This window comes from Cornus florida, unplaced genomic scaffold (genome assembly GCF_030987335.1).
Source record: "Cornus florida cultivar Cherokee Brave unplaced genomic scaffold, ASM3098733v1 CherokeeBrave_3.0.0_Hap2_Chr02, whole genome shotgun sequence".
NCBI lineage: Eukaryota > Viridiplantae > Streptophyta > Magnoliopsida > Cornales > Cornaceae > Cornus > Cornus florida.
The window spans coordinates 1,350,866-1,368,376 of NW_026775572.1; the positions used below are offsets into that span (position 1 = coordinate 1,350,866).

Below are 17,511 nucleotides of genomic sequence, written 5' to 3' on the forward strand. Positions count from 1 at the left end.
TATCCTGGGAGATAGACGCCGAAGAGTCCGTTAGCACCGTAGCGGGGCGTATCTGTCTTAAGGCTATAGAATTAAATTATAGCCTCGACTTTAACAGGTTCTTTTATTTTATAGTTTTATTTTCTTGATATTAAACTATATAAATATATATAGATTATTATAATAAATATTATATTTACAAATAATATTTAAATAAATTATACTATAGTATATGATACATTTTTGCTCAACAGAACATTGCAACTTATTCTTGTATGGTTAAGTACCTAGAATCTTCCAAGCCTAATCCCTTTAACCGTTCACATAAATTTCTAAATACATGTTTATCCATCCTAAAGAGTCGATAACACCTATTGGGGTGGCCATTTATTAGTTCAAGTATATAATTATGGCCTTGAAGCATAGAAGTCATACATGGTCTTGGTGGAAGCATATAATGTTCCATGTACTCTATGACCATATAAATAAACAACAAGCACACCCCCATTTCCTCATCTTCATCTTCATCATCATCATCATCATCAATTAAAGTAGGCAAACAAAATGGATCCATAATGGTAAACCTGATGCAATGAAACATGAGATGCATAAAATGATAATGCAATCAATAAAAGTGAGGGGAAAAAATGACTTCATCTTCAAATGACATATATAATATCTCAGATTAACACAATAAAAAAGACAAATTAAACCAAAGAAATGATAAACATTAGCAAAATATTGTTAAAAGGCAAGTGTACTAATTCTAAATCACAGACATAAGTTTACTAGCTTAAACAAATTCCAAATAGAAATTACAAACATCAAAAGAAAAAACATTGCCTCAAACAAACACGACAATTGCAACCCATCAACACATAATGTTGCAACCTATCAATCTAGTCGCAGTTGCAGCCTATCAATCTAGTCCCAGTTGCAGCCTTTCAAGCCATTCCCGCTTTTTCTCATCACTAAGTTTAACAAATACTCTACTCCAGAGCGGATCATCGCAAAATTGTTTTACGACCTTGAAAAATGTGTCGCCATCAATTGGTCCCATGTCTTATAAGATTTGCAAGCATTCAGTAACTTTAGCGGAGTCTTGATCAACTTGAGACATACCACTTGAGCCTCCACCCTTGTGTAGTGTCTTTACCTTTTTTCTTAAAATATTCGTCAAATCTACTCATAGCAGAGAAAATTGTCTTTTGAAAGCTCTCTTTAGTTGATCTTGTACGAGCAAGGTCAGGAGATCGACTCCTATGACGAGAAATATCCACTACTTCATTGATCTCATTAGGATTTTCATCTCCTTCATCACCACTAATACATGGGCTTCTATTTAAAGGGTGAGCATGATTACCAGTTGCATATGTATCACCAAATAAATTACTAAGTAGATCATAATGTTTGCACCCTTTTTTCTGAAACCGCTTGGCATGCCTGACTTGCTGCAGTTATATATTATTGTTAATTTATATGAAACAATAGATAATATTACAAATAATATATTCCAACTAACCTTTTCCATCTCCTCCCGTTGGGCATCTGTAAGTGTGACCTGACTAGTTACAGGGTCCCATGATGAACCAGTGTTGGATAGAAATTTTTTATATGCTTTATATCTGTCTCTCAACCCATTGAATTTATTCCTCAATTATAGGTTCGTATATTTTTCTTTAGTCAACTTTAGCATCCCTTCTTCTAAATTTTTCCATCCTTCAGTAGAAAATGTGGTGCCTTTCCGATTTCCATTCTTTCTTTCTTCTTCTATCAAAGTTATTAAGATCTATTTATTTTTTTCACTCCATAGAAATTGAGAACTTTGATCCTCGACCACATTATCCCCATCCAAAATTGAATACTTTGATCCATCACTACAACAATTAATACTATGTGAACAATTACTATATACCAAAGTGACTAACACAACTTAATTGAGTACTTTGATCCATCACTACAATAATTAACACACTTCTACAACTTATTAGATCAAAAAAAAAAAAAAAAAAAATGAGCAAACAACCTATCATTGAACATATAATACTATAAAATAATATAAGGAACAAAATCTCTATATTACAGTAACTAAACAACAATAATCTTATGAGGATGCTCATAATTAAAATAATGATAATTAAGTTCATATATTATTAGTTGATATTGACGGGGGAAAAAAAAAAAAAACTCAATCACGGTCCACTTAAATGTAAGTCATGCAACCATCAGTTTTTCTTCAACAATTTTGTGAAATGGCTAAGGTTGTCTACAATTGTCCCTCTCAAGATGATTGATTCTTTTACAGAGTGCTACTTGAATCACAATAAATACATTCAGTTTCTATGGGAAGTCCACACTTACACTATGCGGAACATTAAAATCCAATAGCCGCATTTAGGAACCAACTACCAATTAAAAAACCCAACTTTACACTATGCAAATAATGTTAAACCAAAATAAACGCACCCAATTCAAAGTTGATGGTAAGAAATCCAAAACCAGAACTTCTCAGAGAAATTACACAAAAAAAGAGAGCTTATTCCATAAAATTAGCAACAGGGTATAAATTCCCATAAATAAATTACATAATGCATCCATTATAATCCAACATAACAATTAACCCACGATATCCAACAAAGAGACAATGTAATGAAACAGAATCATGTAAATATTGAAATTTCACGGATCTAAAAAACCACATAGAGGAATATTACTATATATACACATACAACGAATAGCACATTGATGAAAACAAAAGGATCGGGGCCGAAGAGGTCTTTGATTTGAGGGTACTGAGAGAAATTGCTATTTATACACATACAAATATTTCACTCATAAAATGATTTAGGAAGAGAAATTGTAGATTATAGGGCAAAATCTTCATATACGAGGAGAGAGAATCTGAGAAGAAAAATAATCTGAAAAGAGGGAGAATCTGAGAAGAGAGGATGAACTTACAAGTGGTTTTTTTGGTCGGCCATTGAGTCTCCGTTGCCGATCGACGCTCGCAGATAAGGGACGACGATCGCCCTGGTAGAACTTTCTTGAAGCAGATATGAGGCGAGAGACTAGGGCTGCGCGATGATGATATAAACGAGGACGGGTTTTAGGTTTTAAAAAGTTAGCGCTACAATGTTTAGCGTTATAGTGTCGAAATTACTTCCTCCGTACAGTACAGGAAGTAGAGAAAGTGATATTTTCTCACTTTCTTTTCTCTCACAAATTTAGGAATTACTTCCTCAAAATGAAAAAAGTGAAAGTAATTTAATAAACGTGATTTTACTTTTATTTTTGCTTTTTCAGAATTGATAGTAGAAAGTAGGAAATAATTTCTATTACTATAGAGGCCATAAGAAGAACAACGGAAACCACCACATGAGACAAGCATCAATGGGAGTGACACAACGGTCAGGCCATCAGTAAGGCAACCGCTCCAAAGCTCCATCCACAAAGCGCCTCCGACTGGTGGAAAAACCACCCAAACCCTGCATAAGTCGGGGAATACAAAAACTGACATAGATCTCAGATCTAGCCGGAGAAAGAAACACAGATCCACCCAGTCTGGCCGAAAACAAGCCAAACCAAACAAATCCAGCAAAATAATAATAAAAAATGGCGTGAACACCACCCACAGAGCGTACTTACCATTACATGCCGATTTTATTTGGCCTGTGGGAGGCAGGAAACATCGCCTCCCCATTCCCATGAAAGGGAGTAGGGAGAAAAAAGAGAAGACGAAGTGGGAGGCGGCGGCTGAAAGAGGGGGTCAGTGGAGGTTTCCAGAGAGAGAAAAGAGAGTGAACAATTCTTTTGACCATTAAAAAGAGGAGTAATGATACTTTGTTCGATCAAATTAACCTACTCGTAGTCCGAGTCCTACGTGTAATTGCCACTAATTATTGATGTTTTATTTGAGCGCTAAAGATATCAAAAATAAATATAGAAAGAAACTAAAAATGTTTTGACGATCTCTAATTTCGTTCTGCTGCTTCCTTGATTATTTCTCTCTAACTCACGGTTCTCTCTTTTCCACTTAACAAAATTGACAGAAAAATAAAGCATTAAGAAGTCTCTATTGGTTCATAAAATCAAAATGAAAAATACATATATATATGTTTGCTTGAAGAGGAAAAAATGAACCCTAATAAGTAATAAGATTGAAGGTATTTTTTCATATATATATATTTTTTCATTTTCAATATATATTTTGGCTTCTGTATATTGTAATAGTTTTAAGGATTTGATTAGAACAAAAAAAATAATAATAATAAAAACCTCAAAAGTTCATTAAGAAATGTAATGATGAATGGTGAGTTAGAAAGATAAATAATCAAGGGAGCAATGAAGAAGATGAATAGAAAAATTATTTCTATATTTATTTTTGGTATATTTAGTGCCCAAATAATATATCAATTATTTAGGTAATTACGTAGTAGTTACACGTAGGATTCGGAGTAGGAGTAGGCCAATGTGATCGGACAAACTATCATTACTCAAAAAAAAGTCATCACCATTTGCCGTTTTGATTAGGAGTAAAAGAGTCTTTTAGCATTTTCGGCAATGGGAGTTGACCGGAACATCCTTGATTGTAACAAATTAATAGTTCAAAGGGATTTGTTGTAGTCCAGGGAATTTGTTGCAAAACTCTAATGGTTGAAAGGGAATTTTTTACACTTTATCCTAAATAATTTGATCTTCTATTATATTAAGTCTATTTATTTATTTTTAGTTTCGAATATATATATAAATAATTATGAAAATGTTTTTTATAAATAAAATGTCAATTTTTTTTTTCTTTTTAATCAAAAAAAAAAAAAAAAAAAAATAATAACTTACACATATCTGTTTCAATTAGAATTTTAACTAATAATTTGTTTCAATGAGAATTTCAACTCTCGTTTTTCATTATAATAAGTAAAAGTAAAAGAGATACTATGAACTTCATGATAAATCAAGTTGAAGCCAAAATATTTTAATATCTCATTAGAGAATGCACGTGTCTGCCAATTTGATCAGCATTCATTTTTGCCAATGCTTAACACGAACATGAAATAAAAACCACCAACCAACAAAAATGTAAGTCATAGTTGTAAACTAACGTAACAGCCTAACATTAATGTTACACACTGCACGAGTAGGTAACTTTGGTATGAATTGGGATTCCATCAATTCACAAGAAGCCATTAGAGCTCAAACACGATGGCATGTGGACTGTCACATGTCCTATCAATTGGGTTTTTTCATCAATCGAGTAAATTTGTGAATTACACGACTTATTGCAAGAAAAGCTAAATTTGTGATATCATCACAACCATTTATAATTTTGATCGTGATCGTGAACACACATCGACACATGTCACACATCCACTGGCATTATCTAATCAATGTGGGTGAGTTCCAAGGCCCAGCAGGAAGGGCCTGGCCCAAACAAGGGAACAGCAAGGCAAAACCCTATGGGGGATAAGACAGCCCAGAGAAAGGTTCCAACAACAAGGAAGACTGGGCCAGGCCCAAACAAACCCTAGAAATTCAAATCCAGGAGACAAAAAGCCATTAACACCAACCACAACAACACATACATACGGATCAACTAAATTTGTGACAGCAATTGGTGAGGGCTTGTGACTGTATTGTATTCCAATCACAAAGCGTTCACTCTGGGTATTAACGTACATACCTAAATCAATGAATTGAGCTTTGTTTTTGTAATAAAAAAAATGTCACAATCATATTTTTAATACACATAGGGGGTTGTAGAGAAAGCTAATGGAGAGGTCTTTGAGATGCTTGATGACATTTAATGCATAAAGGACGACAGCAACCAAAAAGTAATGATAGTGGGAGTTCTCTTAACGGCATTGCTGAATGGTATGGTATGCCTGAGAAGAAGAACACCACCGACCTAAATATGCCAACTCAGCGTGGAGGTCCGCACCTCAATTTAATGACCGTCGGGGAAGATGGCAGCATGCAAACAAATTAAATGCTTTGGCACCCTACCCAATTCAACTGTTTCAATCAATGCCTCCTATCTCTCTCTCTCTCTACAACCCTCCATCTCCTCACACAAATCATACAACCATGAGTTCTTTATTAATTTGGATCACCATAAATGGGTTTGGTCTCTCACCACCATGCAATTCTCATGCTCTTCTCTTCCCCTTTGTCTCTCTGAAACACTCTTGTGTTTTTCCCTCCAACAATGCCGCTGGCTTTCGGAGTTACTAAAATATTTGTCAATCTTTTGGTGGGTCTTTGAGTTTTGACTAAAAGGAACTCTCCTCAGCTTTGCAGTATCCGACACGTAAAAGGTCGGTATTCTCTGTTTTCTTTTGTTTACTTTGTACTTATTTGTTGGGTAGATGAACAAACTCAGGCGGACATTCCATAGTTAAACATTATTGAAATATTTTTTATTGTGTGGTTTGTGTTTATTTATCCCCAATAAAACTTATATATACCCTTTGTCTGATTTGTTCTTTGTTTATTGAATTTGGGTATAGAAATAGGAAAAGAATATCTGATTGATGGGTATGAAACTCTGAGGGAAGAATCAAATATTAGTTTTGGTTTCGGTTAAAAAATCTACCAATAAAGATTTGGTGGGAAGTGGAAAATTGGGTCTTGAGTGAAGAATTGAGTAGTTTGGGGCTGAGGAGACTTAATTTATATAAAATCAGAGGTGAGTTGTTATCAAAATCTTGTATGGTTAAGGAGATTTGGGCATTGTGAGTTTGGGGTGCAAGATTCATATAAATTTCAGAGGTGGGCTCTTTTCAATTCCAGTGTAGTTGAGAGGAATTGAGCATTAGGAAAACCCTTATCAAAGCACAGGTGGTTGTTTTCAGGGTATATTTTGGTTGAGATAAGTTTTCTGTAGGTAACCAGGGCTTGAAACCTGTGGATACACATCAGGATTTTGGTTCTCTTTTTCTTGGTGTTATTTTGTGGATTACTTGTTGTTGGTTCTAACTGGAAGAAGATGGTTGGAAGTATTGAAGTGATGAGTCATAATTCATACTCGAATGGGGCGATGCAGAACCATAATGGTTTGGAAGAAAAACTTGATGAACTTCGACGTGTTCTTGGTAAGGCTGATGGTGATTTGTTGAGGATTGTTGGTGTTGGGGCCGGAGCTTGGGGCAGTGTGTTTGCAGCATTGCTTCAAGACAGCTATGGTCAATTTCGAGACAAGGTCCAAATCAGGATATGGAGGAGGCCTGGAAGAGCTGTTGATAGAGCTACAGCCGAACATCTCTTTGAAGTCATCAATTCAAGGGAGGATGTATTGAGGAGGTTGATTAGGCGCTGTGCATATTTGAAGTATGTTGAAGCTAGATTGGGTGACCGGACACTCTATGCGGATGAGATATTGAAAGATGGGTTCTGCTTGAATATGATTGATACACCACTTTGTCCGTTGAAGGTTGTGACTAACTTGCAAGAGGCTGTTTGGGATGCCGATATTGTAGTGAATGGCTTGCCTTCAACTGAAACACATGAACTGTTTGAAGAGATCAGCAAATACTGGAAGGAGAGAATCACAGTGCCTGTTATTATTTCTTTGGCAAAGGGTATCGAGGCTGCACTGCAGCCTGTTCCCCATATAATAACACCCACACAAATGATTAACCGGGCAAGTAAGAGTTCCTCCTTTATTATTTAAGGTTCATCTTGTTTTCTACTGCTTTTGGTTTTCTGGTGCTTACAATTTGAATCCAAAATCTGGTATGTCCACAAAAGAAGCTCTTTTATACTTGTTTGCATTTGTGAAGGATGTAAAAATATTGAGAATAGATTATCTCAAGAAGTTTGTTTGAATAACAAAAGAAAAGTATATTAATTCACCAACAGGCCAGTGGCCTAGCGGGTAGCAAGCACCTACTTCCCAAAGGGGGGTTAGGCATTCGAGGCTCAGTGGAGGCATGTGTGCGCGAGTACCAACTAAGAAAAAAAAAAAGTATATTAAGAAAATGAAACAAATCAAGATTAAAAGTGTCAAGAACTTAGCTCCCCAGTTGAATCAGGGTATAATCATTGTTAGGAGGAATGGAAGATTGGGAAGGGATTTACACCTTTTTGTGCAAGAAATTTTGAATTGGTGTGAGAGAAGAAAACAGGAAATATGAATTAGGTTTTTAAAGATTGTTTCAAGGAAAATGGGTTCAATTAAGCAGCAGAATTGGCATGATTATATGGATTAGAATCTTTAATTTTCAATGAATTTTCCGGGGAAACAATTTCTTTTGACTCATCAAAGTGTTTTCATTAATACATGATACATGGAGATTTTATACTTTGGTCAGAAACTGTATAGATTTAGTCTGGAATGAAAAAACTAGGCAGCATGCTGGTCCTGCTAATGCATGATGCTGGGTGGAGTGAATAGTATTATTTACACAAAGTGGTTGCTCTCAGATTTCAAAACGCATTCTCTCATGCTTAGCAGGATGGGCTTCTATAATTGCACCAAGCATTTGCCCTTAGCATCTCTGAAGTTTCTATGAACGCCAATGATGGTGTATGCCCATCTCTTCTGCTTGACCTAATACTGAGCTTTTTTTCCCCTTAAAGTTCAGCCTCACTTGAAAATACATATGTTCAAATCGCTCAACCAAAAACAAGTTGGGATTTTTTAACATCTTCATCATGAGTATGTACCTCCCTTAAGTAAGATTTGATGTAGATATTCAGGTGTTATGCAAAACAAGTCACTGCTGCTTTTTGAAACTTAAATTATTGTCAAATTATTCTACGATCTAGCATTGTTTGGAGTTGATTCAGTTTGAAGTTATTGCTGCTATATTTATGAAGAAAAAAAAAAAGTTACTGCTGCTATTTGAAAATAAAAGAAAATCATGTTTTATTATTCTACCATCTAGCATCATTTGTAATTTGGTTCAGTATCCCACGAAAATGAAGGAACTTAGCTCCCTTGCATTGACAAACAGCATAAGTGGCAATATGACTTTTTCGTGTGTTTTATTTTGATGATGTTGCAAGTCAAGGTTGTTTTGTACAGTGTGAATAATCATAGTTACTGATATCTTATTCCCCCTGTCCCTTCTCTTTAAAATTTGATTTTCTTTCATTTTCCAAGCCTTATTTTATGTTATCCTGGCAGCTGGAGTACCTATAGAGAACATTCTTTATCTTGGTGGCCCAAATATTGCCTCGGAAATTTACAACAAGGAATATGCGAATGCTCGAATATGTGGAGCTGAAAAGTGGAGGGTACCACTTGCAAAGTTTTTGAGGCAGCCCCATTTCATAGTATGGGACAATAGTGACCTTGTCACTCATGAAGTAATGGGTGGATTGAAGAATGTCTATGCTATAGGAGCTGGTAAGTTTTTATTAACTATTTTTTATTATTATTATTTTTTTATGTTCGTTAAGATCTATATAGTTGGTTAAGGGCCACCTCTGGTTGTCAGCAATCACTTTGCTGAACTATTCTGGGTTATGGCATCCGGAATAGGAAGGAAGCAGTGGGAAACTGCAGGAAAATGAAAGAAAAAGTTGTCCCAAGTTTCCTTCATCCTTTTTTTTTTTTCAGTTTCTTATTTTTATTTTATTATTTTTATTAAAAAATACAACCGCAAGGTAGTCTGCTAGACACCGCATTGTTTGTGATAAATACTCAGTGCATTACACGTAATTGGAGATTTGGAGGTACAGAGGAGATGCTGACCATCTAATTGATAATTTACTGCTTTACCGTATAATTGTCCTACATGCATTGCAGTATTTGTAATTGCATGCTTTTAAACTACCTCAAAAGTAAATCACAAAAATAGGCCTATCAAACTAATTAAGAAAAAAAGAAAATTAGAAACCTTGATTCAATTGTTTTACTACAAGTAATTTTTGTTACTGTCATACCATTTTTCTTGCCAAATAGGTTGACGTCATGATTTAGATGTTATGGCACAAGTAAGATCCAAAACATTATGATATGTCATATAGTTTCCAAACATTGCTAAGTAAGATTAAAAACATTATGATATGTTATATAGTTTCCAGACTTTGCTAAGTTATACTTTTAGACCAATTTTTATCAGTATTCAGTTAATGCTACAACTCCCAGAATCTGGAAATTTGAAAGAACATGTAACATGTGCCTTGTAATGCTTATTGCTCAGAAGGCACATTTATATAAGCTTAAGTTTGTGGCTGAAGACACCATTTCAAGATATTTGAAATGGAATGAGGTTATTAAGAATGATTTTAAAAAGTTAAATATAGTAGGTAAATTGGCATGTAATAGAAAAGCTTGGAGAGAGAGAATTTATGTGGCCGACACCATTCATTTAGGATTAAGGCAAGAATGATGATGATTGGTCGGTCATCTAATATGCATAACTCAGCTGTTTTTTATTTAAAAATTAAAAGAAACAATCAACTTTCTGATTGATCCTATTCTTACTTTCTGTTAATATCTTTGTTATAATTTTCTGTAAAAGGTACAAAGGTGAAAGTAACTTACCTTAAGTTGACTTTTATTTATTTATTTAAATGAAGGAAATAAATACTGTTTGCTCTTGGTTATGATAATTGTTTCTAATGTTAGTTCACATATGAACATCACTTGTCCAACCTGCTTATTATATGGTGACTGCTAAAAGTTTTTGGATTAACAGTTTATTGCTCCTTAAATAAAATTAACAGGACAATTTATTGCTCCATAGGACAATTAATTACATTTTTAACAGGTAATTTTTTTTTAACAGGAATTTAGGCACCATGTTAGCAACCATAGGTGCAATTCTCTTGCAATGGTTTTCATATAAAAGTAGCCATTCAGAGGAAACGTTTTTGTTGTGTCTTGATTGCTGTTGTGACTTTTGATTCATGTCACAAGGTAAGGCAGCTAAGGCCATTGACTTTTGCATGATTCTGAAAAGCCAACATTGTCCTTTAGATGATGTGATATTGCAATCTCGTGTTACTAAAGCAGGGGTGTCCATGGTAATGAAAATTTATATTTTCTGTGATATATAAAAATATTGATATGCTTGAGAAGTTTGAATTAAGCTTTCATGAGCATTTAAATATGTTAACTAATTAATATGGTTCAAGAATGTATCTAGTTTCTGACCTGCAATCTGTGTATGTGATTTCCTCAGGAATGGTAGCAGCTCTAACCAATGAAAGTGCTACAAGCAAATCAGTCTATTTTGCACACTGTACATCGGAGATGATATTCATCACTCATTTGTTAGCAGAAGAGCCTGAGAAGCTTGCTGGGCCTCTGCTGGCCGATACTTATGTAACCCTGCTGAAAGGTCGTAATGCATGGTATGGCCAAATGATAGCCAAGGGGGAACTGAGCCTCGATATGGGTGATAGCATCAGCGGCAAGGGGATGATTCAGGTAATCATCCTGATTCTAATACTTGTCTATATCAAACACTCTACCATTAGTCTGTGTGTCAGACCAACAGTGTATTCTATGTTATTTCTGAACACTAGTCTGTGTGTCAGACCAACAGTGTATTCTATCAAACTACTATTACTCTGTGTGTCAGACCAACAGTGTATTCTATGTTATTTCTGAACACTAAGATTTGTTTAGAAGCTTTAAAGAAGAACAATTCTAACACTTGTCAGAATAATTTCTTCTGATTTATAAGGTAATCTATGTCAAAGGGGCAGACAAAGATAGCGTTTGAGCATGAATTTCCAAATATTTTACTTAAAACATTTCAAGTGCCTATGACAACTTCCATGGGAAACAGGGTATAATTGCTTTTCAGGAAATCCCTTCTGACATGGCCATGATGAGCTCTAGTTGCCGTTAGAGATTATTTTTCTTTTAATGTTTCTTCCAGAGAACAATTAATTACATTTTGAACTATTTTTTTTTCCACACAAAGCTACAGAGTCACCAGATTATAATGCTAAAGCGAGAGTGCCAGAGTGCAATTTCTTGAAAATTGTATGGTCCTGAGGGCCTCCATGGAAGCTGTATATATTTACTGACATACATGCATGAAAAATGTATATATATTTATGCACGATTTATGATGATAATCAAAATACAATGCTTGATGCTTGAATAAAAGCATTTTTTGTTCTGGTATTCTGGAGGGGAGTGAAATTTTTTGGTGTGATTCAGTTGTCATCTGCTAAAAGGCAAGAGGAATGGATGGTCTAATTAGGATCTGTTCTTTAGCTAATCTTTTTCTGAAAACTAATTCTTAGCTATGCCTTCTGTTTCCAGGGAGTCTCTGCAGTGGGGGCCTTTTATGAACTTTTGAGGCAGTCAAGTTTAAGTGTATTGCATCCTGGAGTAAACAAGCCTGTTGCTCCAGTTGAGCTGTGCCCCATTCTGAAGATATTATATAAAATACTGATAACAAGGTAATTTTTTTATTATCATCATTTCCATCAATTTAATATAATAATAGATAACATTTACTTTTGATACATTGATCCCTGTTTTGTCCGAGATTTGTAAATCAACACATCATAGTAGATTATCACAGTAGATCATGCATATGGACATCTGGGCCTCTTGAGGTAAGAGAATAAACAAGTAACAATCTGTGGAGCCTTATGTGTGGCGAATGTGTGAGCTTTCTTATTGCATAATCCTGGTCATTTTTTCACTGAAATAATTCGGTCAAGATTTATCTCTCATAAGTATGCTTATTACTACTCTCTCCGTCCCAATATAAGTCACTTATGGGGAGTAGTAATTTTTTAGGAGACATGTGGGACCATGTATTGTCTGCTTGAAAAATTACTAAGTTGCCCTTTTAAGTTTTGAATATTGAAGTTTGAAATTTAAACTCAAAGGACATTTTTGGAATGATGTGAAATATATTGTTTGAAAAAGGAAAGTGGACACTTATTTTGGGACAGACAAAAATGGAAAGCATGACACTTATTTTGGGACGGATGGAGTATTATTTAAAAAAAAAAAACGGAGTCCCTTGCCAAAACAAATGATAATTTTTAAAATATAAGATTCTAATTCTCTACTTTCAATATGTTCTGGAACTTCAGGGAACAACAAACACAGGCAATTCTTCAAGCACTGAGGGATGAAACCTTGAATGATCCTCGCGATCGCATTGAGATTGCACAAACCCATGCTTTCTACAGGCCTTCACTTCTTGGGCAACCTTGATACTCGTCATTGCAAAGGAATGGCATAGTGAAGGAACTGATAACTAAACTATATATGCTTGATGCATATATTGGAAGAATCACTTGGTGAGCTCATGTACTGTTTTTGTAATGTATTATGAATTGCATCTATTCAATCAAATTCAGTCAATTGTTTGGATTTGCAAATGTTAATTTCATATTTTATGTTGACCCTTCAAGCCGCCTTGCTTCTGTGCCATGTCCAAGCTGAACCTGTAATGCATGTCGCAACCTTAACCAAGCTTGATTTGTTCTGTTACCAAACATAGATGGGCTCGAACACCCGAAGAGTTTGACAGTTTATTCTATGAGAAATGACCATGGAATGCCAAAACATGGTTATTCTATGACAAATGACAGTTTGTGTGGTGGCAATTGTCAATTTAACTTGGAGCTTTTACGAGAACACTAGAATTATTTCTGCGACTTGCCAGGTGCAATGCAGGACTTGCTTTTTATAGTTTTTGCTTTTACAAAGTAAGTTGTACACGATGCTTAGTTCTAACTACCTATATAAGGTAGTTTGTACACAATTCATATACATGAAGAAAAAAAAAAACCCAATTATTACTGAATTTTCACCCACTTACCAGAACTTGGTACGCCTGCATGGACCAAAAACATGAGATAGTAACCCGGTGGTGCAATCTCAGGTGTTGATGGCCCAACAGCAGTTAACCTATATGCATCCGACGCAACATGCAAAACCTCAAGCACCTTCAGCACCACCATTCTTTGATTCATCGCCAGTGCATGCGTTGTAAATGACGGTGCAATGATATTAACAGATACAACACCCAGCTTCAAAAATTCTAGCACTGTGAAAGTAACTGAAAATGATTCTTGATACCCCAACATCTCATCCACATACATAATCCTTGGTCGCATCGGTAGGTACTCTGCCGCCAAGTAGGGTGGCGAAAAGGCTTCCAAGCTGAGATCAGTTGGGTACACAACGCCAGTGAAGTTGTAGTAAACATGTGGGTTGCTTCCACCCACTAAAATCCGCCCATCAGTTAGCAACACTGCCGTTGAATGGTACAACCTTGGCCTCGTCGACGAGCTCATGACTGAGAACCTGCCGTCATCTGCTCCTCCCTTGGGATGATAAATCACCGGTCTCATGACCGGGTTTTGCCCATTCTCCCAACCTGCTGCACCTGTTGAAGGATATAAATATTAAAGTTTCACCATTATTAACATTAAGTAGTTAAGTAAAAGCTTAAACTCTTTAATTGTTAGAGTAAATGATGGCTAACAACAATACCTGCTCCTGCACCGTTGATTATAATGACATCGCCCGTAGGAAGAAGTAGCATGTCGCTCATCAATCGGGCCATCGGCATATTCTCCATGGCCCAATTAGGGTTTTCATCACTGACCTTCAGACGTCCGCATGTAGAAATGGCGCGCACGAAGGTCCCGCTCACTGCACTTAAATATGCACCACGTGGTGCGCCACCGCATACCATGACCTCAACTTCAACTCCCACTGCATCTTCATCACTGTCATCATTCAAAGGTAGCAAGACTGATGAGCCAGTGCAGGGATAGTTACGAGGATCATCACCAGGGATTGATGGAAACTCTCTCACCACACGGTTTTGCTTGTAGTCAAAAGATATGGATCGTGTGTTTGCAAAAATAAATAAGTTTCCATCTGGCAATAGATGTACAAATGGATACAAGTTATTCTCTTCATCGTCACTAGTCTCTCTAAGGAAATTAAGCCAGATTGTCGAATCTTGGTTTCGAGGATAGAACTCAAAATTGAACTGTCTTCTTCCACCAACGATGATAATTCGACCATCCGGTAATATTTGATTTGTTGCATACCATCTACGCTCTAATAAATAATTGGGAAATTCGACCCAGTCACAGTTGATCATGATAAAGCAAGGGACTAGGGTGCGCACAACACGGTCACCATCATTGTAGCCACCTGTTTGAACTAGGGTTCCATTGGGGAGGACAGCGCCGGATGAGCACCAAGTATCGGTTTGTAGCATTAAGGGGTGGAATGTGTTGGTGGCAATGTCATATAGTATTGAGTGAGCTGTGCAGTCTGTTTGGATTGCAGTGTCAAACGGGTCATATCGGCAGCGACGACCGGGGAGAGAGAGGTTAGAAGGGCCGAAATCAGTCCTATCAAATATGACGACTTTGTTGTTGCGGAGGAGTTGCATGTGCATGGCGGATATGCCCACACTGCGATGCAAGAGATGCCATTCACCTTGAAGATCAGAATATTGCAACATGAATGAAGTTTTTCGACATAGCACCAGATGAGAGAGATTAATAATTAAGAATAAGAAGGTGAAGATGACTAATAGTTTGATGATGAGTACTGCCATGGTGGTGGGTAGATAATTAAGAGGCAAAGGGTAGAAGAAAGTTATTGGTGACGAGAGAGATGTAGAGAGAGAGTTGGTGCAGTGAGGTTAATTGATGGAAAATCGAAGGATTCATATATATATTAAATGTGATGTGCATGTATTGTTATATAAAATTATAAATTAGTTATGATCATAAACAAATCAAAGGTGTAACAACTAGCAGTTTTCGATCATGTAAAGATACAAGAGGTCAGAGTGACCAGATTATAAGGGTACGTACGTTAATTCAAGAATTGAATATATAAAAGCTTAAAGGAAATGATGACACACAAATTAAACATGTCACTTTGGCAGCAGAAATTAATGGGGACTCATTTCCGTGAGGGTTAATATTTTGAAGATTAAGGCATGCAGTGCGGTGGCACAGTTCACTCCAACTATATTGATATTGTTTCGGTTCATGCCAGCAAACTTCTTGTTAGTAGTTTTGCCTAAGCTGTTGTGTGTACACAATGAGTGCTAGCATTCTTAGTATTATTAGTATATTACTAATAAATAGTAATAATATGCATAATTAATAGGGTTAAAAAAAAAAAAAACCTATTTACTTTCAAAAAACATCAGTTAAATTAAAAAAACTCCCTAAACTAATAAAACTTATCAAGTTAACCCCAAACTCGTGATCGACCTGTTAAATGAGTTGGGAAATGTTAATTTGACCTTGTTATTAAATATTAACTTAAAAACTATAATTATTGTTTTAAAAATTTACAAAAGTATTAATTAAAAGCTATTAAATCAAATTTGACTTTTAAAGTTTTTGGGAAGAAGACATGGGTATTTTTATAATTTTAAAATAATAATTTTAGTCTTTAATTTAACGGTAAATTGCATTGACATTCCTGAGGTTTCGGTCAATGTCACTCAGATGCAGGTCAACGATTTTTTATCAATGGCACCCCTGTGGTTTCAAATGTCATATTTGCCTTGATTATTTAATTCAATTAATTTTAAAAATATCAGCCCTGTTAATTTATGAAAGTACCCTCATCATTAAGCCTCGTTCTCTACCCTAATTTCTAACTCTTTTGTTTTTTTTTTGGGTTAATTTTAGTACCTAACTGTCGACATTCCCTCTCTCCTTTATTCCCCTCTTTCTTACTATGTTATTTTTTTTTTGGGTAAATTGCACCTCTCGTCATTCTTCTAGTTGATAGAGGAGTTATGGCTGGCCAATGGAGGGAAAATAACTGGCGGTGGAGGAGATGGAGGCTAGGGCGCAAGTTAATTTGCAGAATTTGGGTGAAAATTGTTGCGGTGTGGTGGTGTTGGATTTATGATTGAGATAAGTAAGGGAAGAAAAGTGGGTGTGAGAGGAGAGAATATAATTGGTGGGACTAGTGAGATAAAAATAGTCATTGCTGTTTTTATTTTTATTTTTTTCCCATTCTATTGTGGTGGTGGCTGCTAGGTTGGACATGACGTTTTTTCTTCTTCTTCCAATTATGGTGGGTCTAGGTTGGCCAAGGTTGTTTTTTAATTTTTTTTCTTTCTACTCTGGCGGTAGTTGTTGTGGTGTTATTTGGGTGTGGTTGTGGTGGTTATGGTGGTGTCTAGGTCATCAGGGTGTTTCAAAATTTTTATTTTTTATTTTTTCTATTGTGGTGGTGGTGGTGGTTCTGGTAGCTAGCGTCTAGGTGTGGTGGTGTTGTCTTGGTGTGGTGGTGGTATTTTGGTGTACGTGGTGGTGGTTCTGGTAGTGTTTGATACGTATAAGTTTAGGTTAGCCATAACTATTTTCAATTTTTTATTTCTTATTTTTTATTTTTAACCGTAGTGTTTAGGTGTGGTGGTGGTGGTTATGGTGGTGGGCAATTATCTTGCTATTTAAAAGACAAAATTATTATTATTTTCTTTATATATATATATAGAATAGATGAAGATGTTAGTTTGATCCATTAAATTTAATTAAATTTGTAATTTCATGATTTAAATAAAGTTGTTGACAAGTAAAAGGGTTAAAATGTAATTTCATTTA

General features: G+C 35.7%; 2 protein-coding genes across 2 annotated transcripts; one reads left to right on the forward strand and one right to left on the reverse strand.

Annotated features, from left to right (window-relative positions):
- The first annotated feature begins 6,007 nt into the window (after positions 1-6,007).
- LOC132291380 (probable glycerol-3-phosphate dehydrogenase [NAD(+)] 1, cytosolic) lies at positions 6,008-13,316 on the forward strand. Its single transcript, XM_059790273.1, has 6 exons — positions 6,008-6,290; positions 6,483-7,619; positions 9,104-9,325; positions 11,109-11,356; positions 12,206-12,345; positions 12,994-13,316. The coding sequence occupies exons 2-6, from the start codon at positions 6,962-6,964 to the stop codon at positions 13,115-13,117; spliced, it is 1,392 nt and encodes a 463-aa protein (XP_059646256.1). The 5' UTR covers positions 6,008-6,290; positions 6,483-6,961; the 3' UTR covers positions 13,118-13,316.
- A 376-nt stretch (positions 13,317-13,692) lies between these two features.
- LOC132291396 (aldehyde oxidase GLOX) lies at positions 13,693-15,344 on the reverse strand. Its single transcript, XM_059790274.1, has 2 exons — positions 14,405-15,344; positions 13,693-14,297 (listed from the first exon to the last, which is right to left on the reverse strand). Exons 1-2 carry the CDS (start codon positions 15,327-15,329, stop codon positions 13,705-13,707), a joined length of 1,518 nt encoding a protein of 505 aa, XP_059646257.1. The 5' UTR covers positions 15,330-15,344; the 3' UTR covers positions 13,693-13,704.
- Positions 15,345-17,511: the final 2,167 nt, after the last annotated feature.